We start from the raw sequence: 21,012 nt of genomic DNA, 5'->3' as shown, positions 1-21,012 counted from the left end.
TCCTCATGATCATTGATGCCCCACGAGGTGAGATCTTGCATGGAGCCCCAGACCGAGGGTGATTGACCGTCATCTTGAACTTCTTCCATTTTCTAATAATTGTGCCAACAGTTGTTGCCTTCTCACCAAGCTGCTTGGCTATTGTCCTGTAGCCCATCCCAGCCTTGTACAGGTCTACAATTTATCCCTGATGTCCTTACACAGCTCTCTGGTCTTGGCCATTGTGGAGAGGTTGGAGTCTGTTTGATTGAGTGTGTGGACAGGTGTCTTTTATACAGGTAACGAGTTCAAACAGGTGCAGTTAATACAGGTAATGAGTGGAGAACAGGAGGGCTTCTTAAAGAAAAACTAACAGGTCTGTGAGAGCCGGAATTCTTACTGGTTGGTAGGTGATCAAATACTTATGTCATGCAATAAAATGCAAATTAATTACTTAAAAATCATACAATGTGATTTTCTGGATTTTTGTTTTAGATTCCGTCTCTCACAGTTGAAGTGTACCTATGATAAAAATGACAGACCTCTACATGCTTTGTAAGTAGGAAAACCTGCAAAATCGGCAGTGTATCAAATACTTGTTCTCCCCACTGTATATATGAAGAAAGAAAAAAGCAAGAAGAAAAAAATATATATATATATATACAGTACCCGTAAAAGTTTGGACACACCTACTCATTCCAGTGTTTTTCTTTATTTTTACTATTTTCTACATAATAGTGAAGACATCAAAAACTATGAAATAACACATATGGAATCATGTAGTAACCCCAAAAAAAGTGTTAATTAAATCAAAATATATTTTATATTTGAGATTCTTCAAAGTAGCCACCCTTTGCCTTTATGACAGTTTTTCACACTCTTGCCATTCTCTCAATCAGCTTCACATGGAATGGTTTTCCAACAGTCTTGATGGATTTCCCACATATGTTGAGCACTTGTTGGCTGCTTGTTTCTTCACTCTGCGGTCCAACTCATCCCAAACCGTCTCAATTGGGTTGAGGTCGGGGGATTGTGGAGGCCAGGTCATCTGATGCAGCACTCCATCACTCTCCTTCTTGGTGTAATAACCCGTAGACAGCCTGGAGGTGTGTTGGGTCATTGTCATGTTGAAAATCAAATTATAGTCCCACTATGCGCAAAACAGATGGGATGGCGTATCGCTGTAAAATGCTGTGGTAGCCATGCTAGTTCAGTGTGCCTTGAATTCTAAATATATCACAGACAGTGTCACCAGCAAAGCACCATCACACCACCTCCTCCAAGCTTCACAGTGGGAACTACAAATGCGGAGATCATCCGTTCACCTACTCTGCGTGTCACAAAGACATGGAGGTTGGAACCAAAAATCGTTAGACCAAAGTACAGATTTGCACCAGTCTAATGTCCATGGCTCGTGTTTCTTAGCCCAAGTAAGTCTCTTCTTCTTATTGGTGTCCGTTAGTAGTTGTTTCTTTGTAGAAGTTTGACCATGAAGGCCTGATTCACGCAGTTTCCTCTGAACAGTTCATGTTGAGATGTGTCTGTTACTTGAACTCTGTGAAGCATTTATTTGGGCTCCAATTTCTGAGGTGCAGTTAACTCTAATGAACTTATCCTCTGCAGCAGAGTTAACTCTGGGTCTTCCTTTCCTGTGGCGGTCCTCATGAGAGCCAGTTTCATCATAGCGCTTGATGGTTTTTGCGACTGCACTTGAAGAAACTTTGAAAGTTCTTGTAATTTTCCACATTGACTGACCTTCATATCTTAAAGTAATGATGGACTGTCATTTCTCTTTGCTTATTTGAGCTGTTTTTGCCATAATATGGACTTGGTCTTTTGGCAAATAGGGCTATCTTCTGTATACCACCCCTACCTTGTCACAACTGATTTAAGAAGGAAAGAAATTCCACAAATTAACTTTTAACAAGACACACCTGTTAATTGAAATGCATTCCAGGTGACTACCTCATGAAGCTGGTTGAGAGAATGCCAAGATTATGCAAAGCCGTCATCAAGGCAAAGGGTGGCTACTTTGAAGAATTTCAAATATAAAATATATTTTGATTTGTTTAACACTTTTTTGCTTTATACATGATTCCATGTGTGTTATTTCATACTTTTGATGTCTTCACTATTATTCTACAATGTAGAAAATAGTAAAAATAAAGAAAAATCCTGGAATGAGTAGATGTGTCCAAACGTTTGACTGGTACTATATATACAGTATATATATATATATATATATATATCCTCTTCTTATAGCCTTACAGTGCAGAGAGAGAACACTTAAGTAGAGAATAGACACACAGCTTTCTCCCTTCCTCGCAGACAATGTCACAGTAGAAAGCTCCTTATTCTCCTAATAAAAAGGGCATGCTTTTACAGAGCTTCGATTACAGGTAGACGACAGGAGTGTGTGTCCGTGTGTGTGTGAGCCTGTGAGTGTGTGTGTGGAGGGGGAGTGTTTGTTTTCGTTAAAGAGGAGAGGGTGGAGTTGCCAGTGACTCGGAGAAGAGGCCCACCTATAGGATAAGGGGACGGGCGGGGGTGTGTGTGTGTGTTTCTCTTTCATATTCCCAGAGTTTAGGAATAAGACATGATGTCAGTGAGAGCATCTCCATGAGGTAAACAGGCTGTGTGGGTATGTTTGTGTACAGAGTGAGTGTGTGTGTGTGTGTGTGCACGTATGCTTTTGTGAATGGGTGTGTTTGCTGTTGTATGTATGCGCGTGTGTGTGTATTTGTGATTGCCTGTGTAACGTGACCCCGGCCCCGGTCCACCCTTATGGGAACGGAACATGCTTAATTGATGAGGTAATGCTCCATTTTCTCTCCTAACGCTACACTATATTCACCCTGCCTCTTTTTCTTTCTTCTCTTTTGTTCCCTTGTTTCTTTCCCCCCTTCTCTTTTGTTCCCTTGTTTCTTTCCCCCTTTTTCTTTTGTCTCTCAAAAGCTGGATATAAACTGCGTGGCTCGCTAGCTAGTTCGTTCATCTCAAGACAAGGTAAAGATGCATTACTCTTTCCAATTTCACCTCCTATCCTCTGTTTCCCCCCCCTTCTCTCCACCCCCTCACCCCTCCCCTCCCCTCCAAATCAGGACATGGTTATCGAGTTTTGTGGTTGGTGTTTTGTATTGTCTAGGCTGCTCCCCCCTCCTTCACCTCTCCCTCCCTTCACTGTGTGTGATTGTGATAAACAAAAGAATGGGACTGAAACAGATCCTTGGGGCACACCTTAGGCCTTATACCTTATGTACTGTAGCGTGGGGTTCATGTCCATTGGAATCTTAACAGTGCACCATCATACCTACTGTAACTCCACCCATTTTATATCTGTTAAGTGTCTCTCCGAATTTAGAACCAATTGTTGTGTCAAATTCACAAGGAGTTAACTACCTAATACACACAAATCTTAGTTGTACGTTAAACAACAGCAACCGCTTGACTGGTAAGATGTCTTATTAAGACCCATTCAAATCCAATCAAATGTTATTGGTCACATACACATGTTTAGCAGATGTTAGTGTAGAGAGTGTAGAGAAATGCTTGTGCTTCTATCTCTGACAGTGCAGCAATATCTAACATGTGATCTAACAAGTCCACAACAACTACCTAATACACACAAATCTAAATAAAGGAATGGAATAACAATATATACATATAAATATATGGATGAGCAATGACAGAGCGGCATAGGCAAGATGGTATAGAATACAGTATATACATATGAGATGAGTAATGTAAGATATGTAAACATTATTCTGAAAAGAGAGGGTGTTCTATGCTAAAGATATGTTTATAGGGAAGAGGAGTGGGACTGACAGCGTTTTAGCAACATGAAATCTTATTCAAATCTGTTCATATACACCCCCAGGAAGAATATGACACCAATTTTCCTTTAAACATTTTCTGACAAGCAAGCACTTAGATATGGTCATTTTCACGTTTTCATAAATTCATGGAATGTTTGGGAATGACATATATACTAAGGAATTTGGGAACCTTCTATAGCAATATAGAGTGGGAAAGAGGCCGTGCGTTTGGACACATAATAGACACTGCAGTAAATAAAACATCTGTCTTGTCCAGGACCCGAGTCCACGCAGACCAGTGCGCCATAGCCAATCAGTAGGCCAATATGCAAATAAGCCATCTGCCACACGGGCCTGCTATCGTTCTCTTTGAACTGGACTGTGTGTTTACAGGCAGTAGGGCCTGCTATCATTCTCTTTGAACTGGACTGTGTGTTTACAGGCAGTAGGGCCTGCTATCGTTCTCTTTGAACTGGACTGTGTGTTTACAGGCAGTAGGGCCTGCTATCGTTCTCTTTGAACTGGACTGTGTGTTTACAGGCAGTAGGGCCTGCTATCATTCTCTTTCAACTGGACTGTGTGTTTACAGGCAGTAGGGCCTGCCATCATTCACTTTGAACTGGACTGTGTGTTTACAGGCAGTAGGGCCTGCCATCATTCACTATGAACTGGACTGTGTGTTTACAGGCAGTAGGGCCTGCCATCATTCACTATGAACTGGACTGTGTGTTTACAGGCAGTAGGGCCTGCTATCATTCTCTTTGAACTGGACTGCGTGTTTACAGGAAGTAGGGTCTGCCATCATTCACTTTGAACTGGACTGCGTGTTTACAGGCAGTAGGGCCTGCCATCATTCACTTTGAACTGGACTGCGTGTTTACAGGCAGTAGGGCCTGCCATCATTCCATTTGAACTGGACTGTGCGTTTACAGGCAGTAGGGTCTGCCATCATTCACTTTGAACTGGACTGCGTGTTTACAGGCAGTAGGGCCTGCCATCATTCACTTTGAACTGGACTGCGTGTTTACAGGCAGTAGGGCCTGCCATCATTCACTTTGAACTGGACTGTGTGTTTACAGGCAGTAGGGCCTGCTATCATTCTCTTTGAACTGGACTGCGTGTTTACAGGCAGTAGGGCCTGCCATCATTCACTTTGAACTGGACTGCGTGTTTACAGGCAGTAGGGCCTGCCATCATTCCATTTGAACTGGACTGTGCGTTTACAGGAAGTAGGTCCTGCCATCATTCATTTTGAACTGGACTGCGTGTTTACAGGAAGTAGGGTCTGCCATCATTCACTTTGAACTGGACTCCATGTTTACAGGCAGTAGGGCTTGTTATTGTTCACTTTGAACTGGACTCCATGTTTACAGGCAGTAGGGCCTGCCATCGTTCACTTTGAACTGGACTGCGTGTTTACAGGCAGTAGGGCCTGCCATCGTTCACTTTGAACTGGACTGTGTGTTTACAGGCAGTAGGGCCTGCCATCGTTCACTTTGAACTGGACTGCGTGTTTACAGGCAGTAGGGCCTGCCATCGTTCACTTTGAACTGGACTGCGTGTTTACAGGCAGTAGGGCCTGCTATCGTTCACTTTGAACTGGACTGCGTGTTTACAGGCAGTAGGGCCTGCCATCGTTCACTTTGAACTGGACTCCGTGTTTACAGGCAGTAGGGCCTGCCATCGTTCACTTTGAACTGGACTGCGTGTTTACAGGCAGCACCTTTAGATCATTAGAACCCATTTGCCAAAAGCCACAAAATACACCTGAATGGATTTCTACAAATATGTAAATACCACGGGAGTCCTTTTACATTTGAGAACTTCACAATCCTATTGATCAAACAACCATGAAAAGGTAGGCTATCTCTCCATGAGTTGCCTATTCACAACAACAAGATCAACAACTAATGCTAGCCAGAGTCGAGATGAGATCAAATCTAGCGAGGGAACATTAGATAAACCCTCTCAGCTAGTTGGCCATTACATTTGCACTGATAAATGATGTGGAATAGTATCTTGCTCGCCCTTCTGCAGCTTGCCTGCCAATGCATGCTTGTCCCAACTCATGTTTTGACAACCGAATGGGAACTTGCCTGCCTGCCAAAAGGGGTCCTACCCAGTACTAGATAGGTGTACCTAATAAAGTGTCCGGTGAGTGTACAGTAATGTCAAATCTGAAAACATGGTCTGGAAAAGTGGTACATGGGACCATAGAAACAGTGTTTGATGATGAAATATTACATCCATAGATAATGTAGTCCAATTGGTTCATGTTCCACAGTAATTGGTGTCAATGGATCTCGTTATCCTGAAACTTTCATGATCTAAACATGGAATATTGTTTGTCAGTTTCCATAAAACTATGCATTAAGAGTAATGCAACAGTTACTTATCATTTTGAGCAGTTGTATCAATTGATAGTTCGATCATTGTAATGAAATGAATAGACAGTCATTTCAGATGTAATGTGTGAATTGCATTTTGAAATGGTAATACTTTGATAAGTTGTCTCATTTTGAACAGGTGATTTTAGTTCAATGAACACATGATCTTAGCTTTATGTGTATGGTATCCAAGCAATTGGAAAAAGTGTCAGAGTTTTGAAAAATTAGCATTTTGGTTGTGAGTTTTGTGTCTAGAGTTTTGAAAAATGACATCAAGGTTCCGAAATTAGTGCCAAAGTGATTGTAAAAAACTGTAAAACAAAGGAAGGGATAAATAATATTTGTCCAGCCTTTGCTGCTATGATATGCTGCGACACTAACCAAAAAGTATTTAATAACTCCAAATAACAAAAACATAGCTATAGGTTGTTGTAACATTTAAACCTAAAACATGTTTTTCATTTTTTTGCACTGCATGTATCACTGGTGCGGTTGAATGCAGCATTGTTGTATGGTGCACTCAATGTATTGTAGTTGAGTAGCCAGCTAGAATAGCTAGGGTACTACTCAAATGTTTCTGTAATAGGCCTATTCATGGTGTTTTGTTGCAGGTTTAGTTAGACTACTCATTGTCAAGCTTTAATAAACGAAGCCAGACTGCAACATTTTATTAGCCTAGCTGTGACTGGCATGTGTCTGTACACTTTCCCTCCACTGCACGCTGTAAATGGGACACACGAAATATAGCGCAATTGAATTTGAATACACTGATGCAAGCACATCAGGCTGTAATTACTAGATGACTCAGCTGTTGACTCATTTATACTCGCTTGTGTGTCCTATTCGCCCCGCAGGCCTTGTGCGCTAGCCTATTAGCCACGTTATGACTGACTTGTGATCATTGCCCTGCTAGTTTGATTATATTGACGTTCCCAGCCTTGGTTATAGTCGTCCGTTTTTGTTCAAAATATTGAGTCATTGAAACAGAACCAGTGCATCCTGATTGGGTGGAGGCAGCAAACAATGTACCAGGCCAGCTGTGATTTTATTTTTTAAAATATATTAATCATTAATGAGACAGGAGGGGTCAGGAGACACTGTGGCCCCATCCAATGATACCCCCGGACAGGGCCAAACAGGCAGGATATAACCCCACCCACTTTGCCAAAGAAAAGCCCCCACACCACTAGAGGGATATCTTCAATCACCAACTTACCATCCTGAGACAAGGCCGAGTATAGCCCACGAAGATATCCGCCACGGCACAACCCAAGGGGGGGGCGCCAACCCAGACAGGAAGACCACGTCAGTGACTCAACCCACTCAAGTGACGCACCCCTCCTAGGGACGGCATGGAAGAACACCAGTAAGCCAGTGACTCTGTAATAGGTTTTGAGGCAGAGAATCCCAGTGGAGAGAGGGGAACCGGCCAGGCAGAGACAGCAAGGGCGGTTCGTTGCTCCAGTGCCTTTCCGTTCACCTTCACACTCCTGGGCCAGACTACACTCAATCAAACCTCCTGAAGAGATGAGTCTTCAATAAAGACTTAAAGGTTGAGACCGTGTCTCTCTCACATGGTTAGGCAGACCATTCCATAAAAATGGAGCTCTATAGGAGAAAGCCTTGCCTCCAGCTGTTTGCTTAGAAATTCTAGGGACAATTAGGAGGCCTGCGTCTTGTGACTGTAGCGTACGTGTAGATATGTACAGCAGGACCAAATTGGAAAGATGGGTAGGAGTAAGCCTTGTATATAATGCTTTGTAGGTTAGCAGTAAAACCTTGACATTAGCCCTTGCCTTAACAGGAAGCCAGTGTAGAGAGGCTAGCACTGGAGTAATATGATCAAATTTTGGGGTTCTAGTCAGGATTCTAGCAGTCGTATTTAGCACTAACTGAAGTTTATTTAGTGCTTTATCCGGGTAGCCAGAAAGTAGAGCATTGCAGTAGTCTAACCTAGAAGTGACAAAAGCATGGATTAACTTTTATGCATCATTTTTGGACAGAAAGTTTCAGATTTTTGCAATGTTACGTAGATGGGAAAAAAGCTGTCCTTGAAACAGTCTTGATATGTTCGTCAAAAGAGAGATCAGGGTCCAGAGTAACGCCGAATTCAGCATCTCCCGCTTCACCCCTCAATTGTGTGCATTGTGGACTGTATGGGTGTTTGTGTATCTGTGTGCACATTTGCATACGTGTGTATCTGTGTGTGCCGGAGTCTATGTCTGTGTGTATATGTGTATATGTGTCTTTGTCCCCGTGTCCTTGTTCATCTGCACACTGAGTGGGAACAGTGCAAGCTGACATGTGATTGTCCGCGTCACACGTCTGGCTGTTCACGTTCTCCAGATTGCTGGGATTCAGATTGCGCCGTCATCCCAACTTCCATTCATATCTTTTATTTCCATTACGCTGTCATTCTCCTTTTGCCTTGGAGCACTCTGTTATTGTTGATGGTGGATTTGGTTTGTTTGTGGTTACCGAGACGTGCGTGTGTGTACGTGTGTGGAAACACTTGTCGGCATTGGGACAAGTGAGACACGTCAACAGCTGCTGATGCCTCTTCTGGTGTGTGTGCGTGCGTGCCCGTGTGTGTGTGTGCGTGCCCGTGTGTGTGTGTGCTGTGATTTATTTTTTAAATTATAAATTATATTAATCATGCATTGAACTGCATCCATCTATTCTGCTAACAATGTCTTACTGTACCACATGGAATTTTTTGTCAAATATAACCTTGGTTTTGAAGCATAAACTGAGAATTTGATATTTTTTGACTGATATTATAATTGTCTGTTTGTTTTATATCTGCTAAGTAGTTAAACACTGTCAGTTCCACTTTAAACAATGGGAAAAGTTAAACAATGTGTTGCATCCTCTGTGTATTATGGAATTCAAATCAAATCAAATTGATTTATATAGCCCTTCTTACATCAGCTGATATCTCAAAGTGCTGTACAGAAACCCAGCCTGAAACCCCAAACAGCAAGCAAGGTGTAGAAGCACGGTGGCTAGGAAAAACTCCCTAGAAAGGCCAAAACCTAGGAAGAAACCTAGAGAGGAACCAGGCAATGAGGGGTGGCCAGTCCTCTTCTGGCTGTGCCGGGTGGAGATTATAACAGAACATGGCCAAGATGTTCAAATGTTCATAAATGATCAGCATGGTCAAATAATAATAATCACAGTAGTTGTCGAGGGTGCAACAGGTCAGCACCTCAGGAGTAAATGTCAGTTGGCTTTTCATAGCCGATCATTGAGAGTATCTCTACCGCTCCTGCTGTCTCTAGAGAGTTGAAAACAGCAAGTCTGGGACAGGTAGCACGTCCGGTGAACAGGTCAGGGTTCCATACCCGCAGGCAGAACAGTTGAAACTGGAGCAGCAGCACGGCCAGGTGGACTGGGGACAGCAAGGAGTCATCATGCCAGGTAATCCTGAGGCATGATCCTAGGGCTCAGGTCCTCCGAGAGAGAGAAAGAAAGAAAGAGAGAATTAGAGAGAGCATACTTAAATTCACACAGGACACCGGATAAGACAGGAGAAATACTCCAGATATAACAGACTGACCCTAGCCCCCCGACACATAAACTACTGCAGCATAAATACTGGAGGCTGAGACAGGAGGGGTCAGGAGACACTGTGGCCCCATCCAATGATACCCCCGGACAGGGCCAAACAGGCAGGATATAACCCCACCCACTTTGCCAAAGCAAAGCCCCCACACCACTAGAGGGATATCTTCAATCACCAACTTACCATCCTGAGACAAGGCCGAGTATAGCCCACGAAGATATCCGCCACGGCACAACCCAAGGGGGGGGCGCCAACCCAGACAGGAAGACCACGTCAGTGACTCAACCCACTCAAGTGACGCACCCCTCCTAGGGACGGCATGGAAGAACACCAGTAAGCCAGTGACTCTGTAATAGGTTTTGAGGCAGAGAATCCCAGTGGAGAGAGGGGAACCGGCCAGGCAGAGACAGCAAGGGCGGTTCGTTGCTCCAGTGCCTTTCCGTTCACCTTCACACTCCTGGGCCAGACTACACTCAATCAAACCTCCTGAAGAGATGAGTCTTCAATAAAGACTTAAAGGTTGAGACCGTGTCTCTCTCACATGGTTAGGCAGACCATTCCATAAAAATGGAGCTCTATAGGAGAAAGCCTTGCCTCCAGCTGTTTGCTTAGAAATTCTAGGGACAATTAGGAGGCCTGCGTCTTGTGACTGTAGCGTACGTGTAGATATGTACAGCAGGACCAAATTGGAAAGATGGGTAGGAGTAAGCCTTGTATATAATGCTTTGTAGGTTAGCAGTAAAACCTTGACATTAGCCCTTGCCTTAACAGGAAGCCAGTGTAGAGAGGCTAGCACTGGAGTAATATGATCAAATTTTGGGGTTCTAGTCAGGATTCTAGCAGTCGTATTTAGCACTAACTGAAGTTTATTTAGTGCTTTATCCGGGTAGCCAGAAAGTAGAGCATTGCAGTAGTCTAACCTAGAAGTGACAAAAGCATGGATTAACTTTTATGCATCATTTTTGGACAGAAAGTTTCAGATTTTTGCAATGTTACGTAGATGGGAAAAAAGCTGTCCTTGAAACAGTCTTGATATGTTCGTCAAAAGAGAGATCAGGGTCCAGAGTAACGCCGAATTCAGCATCTCCCGCTTCACCCCTCAATTGTGTGCATTGTGGACTGTATGGGTGTTTGTGTATCTGTGTGCACATTTGCATACGTGTGTATCTGTGTGTGCCGGAGTCTATGTCTGTGTGTATATGTGTATATGTGTCTTTGTCCCCGTGTCCTTGTTCATCTGCACACTGAGTGGGAACAGTGCAAGCTGACATGTGATTGTCCGCGTCACACGTCTGGCTGTTCACGTTCTCCAGATTGCTGGGATTCAGATTGCGCCGTCATCCCAACTTCCATTCATATCTTTTATTTCCATTACGCTGTCATTCTCCTTTTGCCTTGGAGCACTCTGTTATTGTTGATGGTGGATTTGGTTTGTTTGTGGTTACCGAGACGTGCGTGTGTGTACGTGTGTGGAAACACTTGTCGGCATTGGGACAAGTGAGACACGTCAACAGCTGCTGATGCCTCTTCTGGTGTGTGTGCGTGCGTGCCCGTGTGTGTGTGTGCGTGCCCGTGTGTGTGTGTGCGCGCCCGTGTGTGTGTGTGCGTGCCCGTGTGTGTGTGTGCGCGCCCGTGTGTGTGTGTGCGCGCCCGTGTGTGTGTGTGCGCGCCTGTGTGTGTGTGTGCGCGTGTGTGTGTGTGTGTGCGCGCCCGTGTGTGTGTGTGCGCGCCCGTGTGTGTGTGTGTGTGCGCGCCCGTGTGTGTGTGTGTGTGTGTGTGCGCGACCCGTGTGTGTGTGCACGTGTGTGTGTGTGTGTGTGTGTGTGTGTGTGTGTGTGTGTGTGTGTGTGTGTGTGTGTGTGTGTGTGTGTGTGTGTGTGTGTGTGTGTGTGTGTGTGTGTGTGTGTATGGACCCTTCACTGCGGTATACAGTCTTATAATTAGACGTGTTTCATATAAAGTGTAACCCGTGGACCGGCATGCCAGCCATTTCACAGGTAACCCACGTCAGGTCTGAGAAACTCATTTGGCCGTCTCGTCTGTCTTAAATAGCCATATGCCAGCAGGATAGTGTGTGTGTGTGTGTGTGTGTGTGTGTGTGTGTGTGTGTGTGTGTGTGTGTGTGTGTGTGTGTGTGTGTGTGTGTGTGTGTGTGTGTGTGTGTGTGTGTGTGTGTGTGTGTGTGTGTGTGTGCGTGACCCGTGTGTGTGTGTGTCTGCTTGTGAGTGTGAAGGGGGCCAGCAATGCTCTGAGCTGTATGTCTCAGCTGACTATTCAAGGAAGAAGTTATTAGTTTTAAGAAACATGTTTAGAAGAAGACTAAGTCAATCCATATATTTGATTGGGTTAAAGGTCTGAAGCATAATCACATTCCATTGGACGGGACCATTACCAGCAGCTGCTTCCTAATTGGTCTCCACCTATCAGCGAAGGCCTTGCAGCAACGTGTATCAGACATGACTGTACATTACACTACACACCGTTGTCCCTGGCATTGATAAGGCCGACTGTATACATAGCTGAGTCTGCCCCATTTGGACCCGCTTCGTTATAGTCTGTCTGGCTGCCGTGATCGCCCACGTGCAAGCCCCTGAGACAGGGCAGAGCGGGGACAGCTCAGACCTGATTAATGAACACCGGAGAAGAATTGATAGAGGGGGAGACCGATGGACAGCAGAGGAAGAGGAGAAGGAGGAGGAGGAGGGAGATGCTTGATACAGAATCGCCTGCCTTACCAGCCGTGAGGCCTGCCAATTTGTCAGAAGAGTAAGGAGAGAGGGATGGAGAGATGGAGAGATGCAGCCCCTCTGTGTTGAGTACGGCCTGACTCTGATTCCACCTGACAGAACCTTTTGAAGTGTTCATTACTCACTCTGACTTTAGGCCCCCCCACCCAATCACACACACAAGCAAGTACACACACACACACACACACATAGTAAAGAACGCACACAATCGCTCTCTCATACACAGTCAACCCACCAGAAGTTCCCACACACTGTAGCTTTTGGCTCCCAGTCTCTCCCCTATCACCACTCTCTTCTCTCTCATTCTCTCTCTACCTTTCTTTTCTCTTCTCTATGTCACTGTAACGCCATGACACATTACTTCCTGAATCACATGCACCTAGAGCCCTCTATCACACAGAGAATACTCGTCTGGAATAGCATTGTGAACAAGGATACACAAGCTCTTACGATACAGAAGAAGAAGCCCTTTGAAGATTAACCTAACCACTAGCCCACAGTTCAGCCTGCCCCTCCAGTCCCTCCAGCCTCCCATGTTGCTCTGTCCACTCTATCCTATCAGAGGGACCAGCCCGGCGGGTCTCTGAAGCTAATAACGCTACTTAAAAAGGCAGGTGAAATAACGCATGTTTGAATGGGCTGATGTTTCTCCATCTGAAGCCACCCCCCCATTTGGTCTGGACCGTTTATCAGCTCCCTGTGGGAACATGGGATTTGTGGTTCTGACAGCCGGCGCGTGGGGAGCTTGGTTCGTGAACCAAACGAGTCTTCGGATTTAAAAGGGCGACTCTGATGTTTTTTCCCCGTTTGATCGTTCTCTCTCTGGAATTTGTGGTTACTGTTGTGGTTACTGTTGTTATTGTTTATGTCATGTTGGGGCTACTAGCTTTGGTCTCAGAAAATATATACATATATGGACATCCAATGGCTTTGGAGCAGGTCCTGGAGATCAAAGTAGATGCCGTTTCAACCCTTATTGGTATTCCTCAGGTGAATGAGTGTTTCTGGGGTGGCGAGCTTTGTGTGCTTGTGAGCTGTTGTAGAGCTGTTATTGAGTGAAACTGTGTGTTGGATGTGGGCTTATCGACCTGTGTGTGTCTGTCTGTGTAACCTTCTGTGTCTTGCTAGCTGGTGTCCTTTCCACGGTGTCTGTATGGCCTCATCTGTTTGTATTGAAAGCACCCAACCCATCCTCCAACCTGCCCCCACTTCAAAGAAGTTGCCCCTAACTGGTCCAAGATCAGATTTATTTACCTACTGGTTAAGGCTAAAATTGGGTAATTTGATCCTGTGCTTAGGGGCACTTCTACAAACTCAGTTTGATCGAGCAGTCTTCCTCAGAAACCCCTCTTTACCCAAGGGAGGCCAATGACCAGTCAGTCATAGGGGAGTGATGTCCCTGTCTCTTTCTTTGTCTGTCTCTCTCTTTATCTCCCTCTCTCACTCGCCTGAAAGGGGGAAGGAGTCTGAGAGGGCTGGAGAAACCAAGGGTTCTTCGTCATTTAGGGCTAAACTACCACACACTTATCACACACACCTCCGTCCCTTAACACAGAAACAGGGACCTGGACACCTCCGTCCCTTAACACAGAAACAGGGACCTGGACACCTCCGTCCCTTAACACAGAAACAGGGACCTGGACACCTCCGTCCCTTAACACAGAAACAGGGACCTGGACACCTCCGTCCCTTAACACAGAAACAGGGACCTGGACACCTCCGTCCCTTAACACAGAAACAGGGACCTGGACACCTCCGTCCCTTAACACAGAAACAGGGACCTGGACACCTCCGTCCCTTAACACAGAAACAGGGACCTGGACACCTCCGTCCCTTAACACAGAAACAGGGACCTGGACACCTCCGTCCCTTAACACAGAAACAGGGACCTGGACACCTCCGTCCCTTAACACAGAAACAGGGACCTGGACACCTCAATTCTGCTGCTTCCAAGATGAGCTACAAAATGTGAACATCCACCTCTCCTTTGTGCACGCTTTTTTCGGAACGTCGGAATGCACGTTTAAGTCAAATCAAATCAAATTGTATTTGTCACATACGCCGAGTACAACAGGTGTAGTAGACCTTACCATGAAATGCTTACTTACAAGCCCTTAACCAACAATGCAGTTTTAAGAAAATAAGAGTTAAGAAAAAGATTTACTACATAAACTAAAGTAAAAAATAGAAGAGCATCAATAAAATAACAATAATGAGGCTTTATACAGGGGGTACCAGTACAGAGTCAATGTGGAGGCTTTATACAGGGGGTACCAGTACAGAGTCAATGTGGAGGCTTTATACAGGGGGTACCAGCACAGAGTCAATGTGGAGGCTTTATACAGGGGGTACCGGTACAGAGTCAATGTGGAGGCTATATACAGGAGGTACCGGTACAGAGTCAATGTGGAGGCTTTATACAGGGGGTACCGGTACAGAGTCAATGTGGAGGCTATATACAGGAGGTACCGGTACAGAGTCAATGTGGAGGCTTTATACAGGAGGTACCAGTACAGAGTCAATGTGGAGGCTTTATACAGGGGGTACCGGTACAGAGTCAATGTGGAGGCTATATACAGGAGGTACCGGTACAGAGTCAATGTGGAGGCTTTATACAGGGGGTACCAGTACAGAGTCAATGTGGAGGCTTTATACAGGAGGTACCGGTACAGAGTCAATGTGGAGGCTTTATACAGGGGGTACCGGTACAGAGTCAATGTGGAGGCTATATACAGGAGGTACCGGTACAGAGTCAATGTGGAGGCTTTATACAGGGGGTACCGGTACAGAGTCAATGTGGAGGCTATATACAGGGGGTACTGGTACAGAGTCAATGTGGAGGCTTTATACAGGGGGTACCGGTACAGAGTCAATGTGCGGGTTAGGCTTCAAAAAGAAGAAGGAAAGAAGCAGAGGAGAGACATTATTAGGAAAGCTTTATTCTAAGACAAATATTTTAGCAGCTAAAGCCATTGTGTTTTTTAGCTGCATTCGTTTTATCTCGTCTGACGTGCCAGGTATGCAGTTTCCACAATTGAGACCATTCCATTGGTAAATCTGGCAAGGCAAAACGAAAGCATCCAATGTGATTGGGGCATGGTCAGATAGAGCTTTGATTGGCGGTAGTGCAAAACTAATTACAGTGGAGACTGAGTATGGACCATCCAAATAATGTTCTCATGCATGCTTTCTCTACTGACTGATCTCTTAGCATTCACCACAAGGGTTAAAGTCAATCTGAACCCATTGCTCATATTAACCCAGTAAAGCCCCAGTACACACTGGACTAGGACTGTGTGATGATGCTGTGTACTTTGCCACAAGAATCTAACCTATATGTACTATACCCGAGTGGCGCAGCGGTCTAAGGAACTGCATCTCAGTGCTAGAGGCATCACTACAGACCCTTGTTCGATTCCAGGCTGTATCACAACCCGCCGTGATTGGGAGTCCCATAGGGCAGTGCACAATTGGCCCAGTGTCGTCCGGGTTAGGGTTGGGTCGGGGTAGGCCGTCATTGTAAATAAGAATTTGTTCTTAACTGACTTTTTATTTATTTTTTATTTATCCCTCACCCCTACTTTCTACCACTCTCTCCCCCTTTCTACCACTCTCTCCCTCTTTCTACCACTCTCTCCCCCTTTCTACCACTCTCTCCCTCTTTCTACCACTCTCTCCCTCTTTCTACCACTCTCTCCCTCTTTCTACCACTCTCTCCCTCTTTCTACCACTCTCTCCCTCTTTCTACCACTCTCCCTCTTTCTACCACTCTCTCCCTCTTTCTACCACTCTCTCCCTCTTTCTACCACTATCTCCCCCTTTCAACCACTCTCTCCCTCTTTCTACCACTCTCTCCCCCTTTCTACCACTCTCTCCCCCTTTCTACCACTCTCTCCCTCTTTCTACCACTCTCTTCCCCTATCCCTCAACCCCTCTTTATACCACTCTCTCCCCCTATCTCTCACCCCCTTTATACCACTCTCTCCCTATCTCTCACCCCCTCTTTCTACCACTCTCTCCCCCTATCCCTCAACCCCCTTTCTACCACTCTCTCCCCCTATCCCTCAACCCCCTTTCTACCACCCTCTCCCCCTATCCCTCACCCCCTCTTTATACCACTCTCTCCCCCTATCCCTCACCCCCTCGTTCTACCACTCTCTTCCCCTATCCCTCACCCCCTCGTTCTACCACTCTCTTCCCCTATCCCTCACCCCCTCGTTCTACCACTCTCTCCCCCTATCCCTCACCCCCTCGTTCTACCCTCTCTCCCCCTATCCCTCACCCCCTCTTTCTACCACTCTCTCCCCCTATCTCTCACTCCCTCTTTCTACCACTCTCTCCCCCTATCCCTCACCCCCTCTTTCTACCACTCTCTCCCCCTATCTCTCACGCCCTCTTTCTACCACTCTCCCCCCCTATCTCTCACCCCCTCTTTCTACCACTCTCTCCCTCTATCCCTTACCTCCCCCCTTTTTCCACTCTTTCCCCCTTTCTACCATTCTCTCCCTCTTTCTACCACTCTCTCCCCCTATCCCACACCCCCTCTTTCTACCACTCTCTCCCCCTATACCACACCCCCTCTTTCTACCATTCTCTCCCCCTATCCCACACCCCCTCTTTCTACCACTCTCTCCCCCTTTCTACCACTCTCTCCCCCTATCCCTCACCCACTCTTTCTACCACATCCTTCTCTTAACCCTAGTCACCCGACGGATAAGGCATGTGTGTATTCGTTAAAAAAGTGCTTGATTTTTTCCCCGCCCATTATTGGGTATGGAAATTATATCATTCGCAACTAACCTCAACTCAAGTTTTTTTTAATATAAAACATTTCAAATGAGATCTGCGGTAATTTGATTAATCTCCCTATAAATAATGTAACTTAAATAGGGAAAGATTTACTTAAAAAAGGGGAATTGCACACTTTTCAGAAGTAGTAAAGTCGTACTCAGCTTTGTATGATCATTAAATCCAAACCATTGTCAGGTGGACTGCTATTGAAGGCCCTGAAAACAACAAATGTAATCATTTTTCTGGGTAATATCTTTACATTTTCAAAATCGCATGTCCGCCTCGAGCAGTACAGTAGCTTATGCCACAATCTGTTGGGCCCTGACCACTTCCCCTGTCCTCCCCTTAGCCTGCCCTCCAACCCCTCTTGCACTCACTCCCCACGCCCCCCTCTCTGCCATCCCTCACCTGTGAGCCCAGAGAGCCTCCATGACATTGCCTTATTAAATTGCACTTATCAATCATTCTTACCAGGGATGCCACCGTCCACCACATTAAAGAAGTCAGAGAAGTGTGGTTTCAGCAGCCCTGTCGTGCCTTCGCAGACCACTTCCTACTCCCCCCGAACGGCATTCACACATCATCATCATCAGCCTGTTATTACAGGACCTAGAGGTGAGGTCCTCCCTGTAACCCCCAGTCCCCCCGAACGGCATTCACACATCATCATCATCAGCCTGTTATTCCAGGACCTAGAGGTGAGGTCCTCCCTGTAATCCCCAGTCCCCCCGAATGGCATTCACACACCATCATCATCAGCCTGTTATTACAGGACCTAGAGGTAAAGTCCTCCCTGTAACCCCCAGTCCCCCCGAACGGCATTCACACACCATCATCATCAGCCTGTTATTACAGGACCTAGAGGTAAAGTCCTCCCTGTAACCCCCAGTCCCCCCGAACGGCATTCACACATCATCATCAGCCTGTTATTACAGGACCTAGAGGTAAAGTCCTCCCTGTACCCCCCAGTCCCCCCGAACGGCATTCACACATCATCATCAGCCTGTTATTCCAGGACCTAGAGGTAAAGTCCTCCCTGTACCCCCCAGTCCCCCCATTCACACATCATCATCAGCCTGTTATTCCAGGACCTAGAGGTAAAGTTTTTTTTTTTTTTCACCTTTATTTAACCAGGTAGGCTAGTTGAGAACAAGTTCTCATTTGCAACTGCGACCTGGCCAAGATAAAGCATAGCAGTGTGAACAGACAACACAGAGTTACACATGGAGTAAACAATAAACAAGTCAATAACATGGTAGAAAAAAATAGAATCTATATACAATGTGTGCAAAAGGCATGAGGTAGGCAATAAATCGAATAATTACAATTTAGCAGATTAACACTGGAGTGATAAATCATCAGATGATCATGTGCAAGAAGAGATACTGGTGTGCAAAAGAGCAGAAAAGTAAATAAATAAAAGCAGTATGGGGGGTGAGGTAGGTAAATTGGGTGGGTAGTTTACAGATGGACTATGTACAGCTGCAGCGATCGGTTAGCTGCTCGGATAGCAGATTTTTAAAGTTGTTGAGGGAGATAAAAGTCTCCAACTTCAGAGATTTTTGCAATTCGTTCCAGTCGCAGGCAGCAGAGAACTGGAAGGAAAGGCGTCCAAATGAGGTTTTAGCTTTAGGGATGATCAGTGAGATACACCTGCTGGAGCGCGTGCTGCGGGTGGGTGTAGCCATCGTGACCAGTGAACTGAGATAAGGCGGCACTTTACCTAGCATAGCCTTGTAGATGACCTGGAGCCAGTGGGTCTGACGACGAACATGTAGCGAGGGCCAGCCGACTAGGGCATACAGGTCGCAGTGGTGGGTCGTATAAGGTGCTTTAGTAACAAAACGAATGGCACTGTGATAAACTGCATCCAGTTTGCTGAGTAGAGTGTTGGAAGCTATTTTGTAGATGACATCGCCGAAGTCGAGGATCGGTAGGATAGTCAGTTTTACTAGGGTAAGTTTGGCGGCGTGAGTGAAGGAGGCTTTGTTGCGGAATAGAAAGCCGATTCTTGATTTGATTTTGGATTGGAGATGTTTGATATGAGTCTGGAAGGAGAGTTTGCAGTCTAGCCAGACACCTAGGTACTTATAGATGTCCACATATTCTAGGTCGGAACCGTCCAGGGTGGTGATGCTAGTCGGGCGTGCGGGTGCAGGCAGCGAACGGTTGAAAAGCATGCATTTGGTTTTACTAGCGTTTAAGAGCAGTTGGAGGCCACGGAAGGAGTGTTGTATGGCATTGAAGCTCGTTTGGAGGTTAGATAGCACAGTGTCCAAGGAAGGGCCGGAAGTATATAGAATGGTGTCGTCTGCGTAGAGGTGGATCAGGGAATCGCCCGCAGCAAGAGCAACATCATTGATGTATACAGAGAAAAGAGTCGGCCCGAGAATTGAACCCTGTGGTACCCCCATAGAGACTGCCAGAGGACCGGACAACATGCCCTCCGATTTGACACACTGAACTCTGTCTGCAAAGTAGTTGGTGAACCAGGCAAGGCAATCATTAGAAAAACCGAGGCTACTGAGTCTGCCGATAAGAATATGGTGATTGACAGAGTCGAAAGCCTTGGCCAGGTCGATGAAGACGGCTGCACAGTAATGTCTTTTATCGATGGCGGTTATGATGTCGTTTAGTACCTTGAGCGTGGCTGAGGTGCACCCGTGACCGGCTCGGAAACCGGATTGCACAGCGGAGAAGGTACGGTGGGATTCGAGATGGTCAGTGATCTGTTTGTTGACTTGGCTTTCGAAGACCTTAGATAGGCAGGGCAGGATGGATATAGGTCTGTAACAGTTTGGGTCCAGGGTGTCTCCCCCTTTGAAGAGGGGGATGACCGCGGCAGCTTTCCAATCCTTGGGGATCTCAGATGATACGAAGGAGAGGTTGAACAGGCTGGTAATAGGGGGTGCGACAATGGCGGCGGACAGTTTCAGAAATAGGGGGTCCAGATTGTCAAGCCCAGCTGATTTGTATGGGTCCAGGTCTTCCAGCTCTTTCAGAACATCTGCTATCTGGATTTGGGTAAAGGAGAAGCTGGGGAGGCTTGGGCGAGTAGCAGCGGGGGGGGCGGGGCTGTTGGCCAAGGTTGGAGTCGCCAGGAGGAAGGCATGGCCAGCCATTGAGAAATGCTTGTTGAAGTCTTCGATTATCACGGATTTATCGGTGGTGACCGTGTTACCTAGCCTCAGTGCAGTGGGCAGCTGGGAGGAGGTGCTCTTGTTCTCCATGGACTTTACAGTATCCCAGAACTTTTTGGAGTTAGAGCTACAGGATGCGAATTTCTGCTTGAAAAAGCTGGCCTTTGCTTTCCTGACTGACTGCGTGTATTGGTTCCTGACTTCCCTGAACAGTTGCATATCGCGGGGGCTCTTCGATGCTATTGCAGTTCGCCACAGGATGTTTTTGTGCTGGTCGAGGGCAGTCAGGTCTGGAGTGAACCAAGGGCTATATCTGTTCTTGGTTCTGCATTTTTTGAACGGAGCATGCTTGTCTAATATGGTGAGGAAGTAACATTTAAAGAATGACCAGGCATCCTCAACTGACGGGATGAGGTCAATATCCTTCCAGGGTACCCGGGCCAGGTCGATTAGAAAGGCCTGCTCGCAGAAGTGTTTTAGGGAGCGTTTGACAGTGATGAGGGGTGGTCGTTTGACCGCGGACCCGTGGCGGATACAGGCAATGAGGCAGTGATCGCTGAGATCTTGATTGAAGACAGCAGAGGTGTA

General features: G+C 46.1%; 1 protein-coding gene across 4 annotated transcripts in view; it reads left to right on the top strand.

Annotated features, from left to right (window-relative positions):
- nfia (nuclear factor I/A) overlaps positions 1 to 21,012 on the top strand; it is a 272,699-nt gene that overhangs the window by 206,385 nt on the left and 45,302 nt on the right. For 3 of the 4 annotated variants that reach the window (XM_071344270.1, XM_071344273.1, XM_071344272.1), the window contains exon 7: positions 2,935 to 2,985. The exons of the other annotated variant lie outside the window; for it this stretch is intronic. In XM_071344270.1, coding sequence (XP_071200371.1) covers positions 2,935 to 2,985 — 51 coding nt within the window. The remainder of the gene's footprint in view (positions 1 to 2,934; positions 2,986 to 21,012) is intronic. 4 annotated transcript variants of the gene reach the window in all.

The sequence above is a fragment of the Salvelinus alpinus genome, chromosome 15, assembly GCF_045679555.1.
Source record: "Salvelinus alpinus chromosome 15, SLU_Salpinus.1, whole genome shotgun sequence".
NCBI lineage: Eukaryota > Metazoa > Chordata > Actinopteri > Salmoniformes > Salmonidae > Salvelinus > Salvelinus alpinus.
Note: the sequence above shows the minus strand (reverse complement) of the source record. Positions and strands in the feature narration are given on the sequence as shown.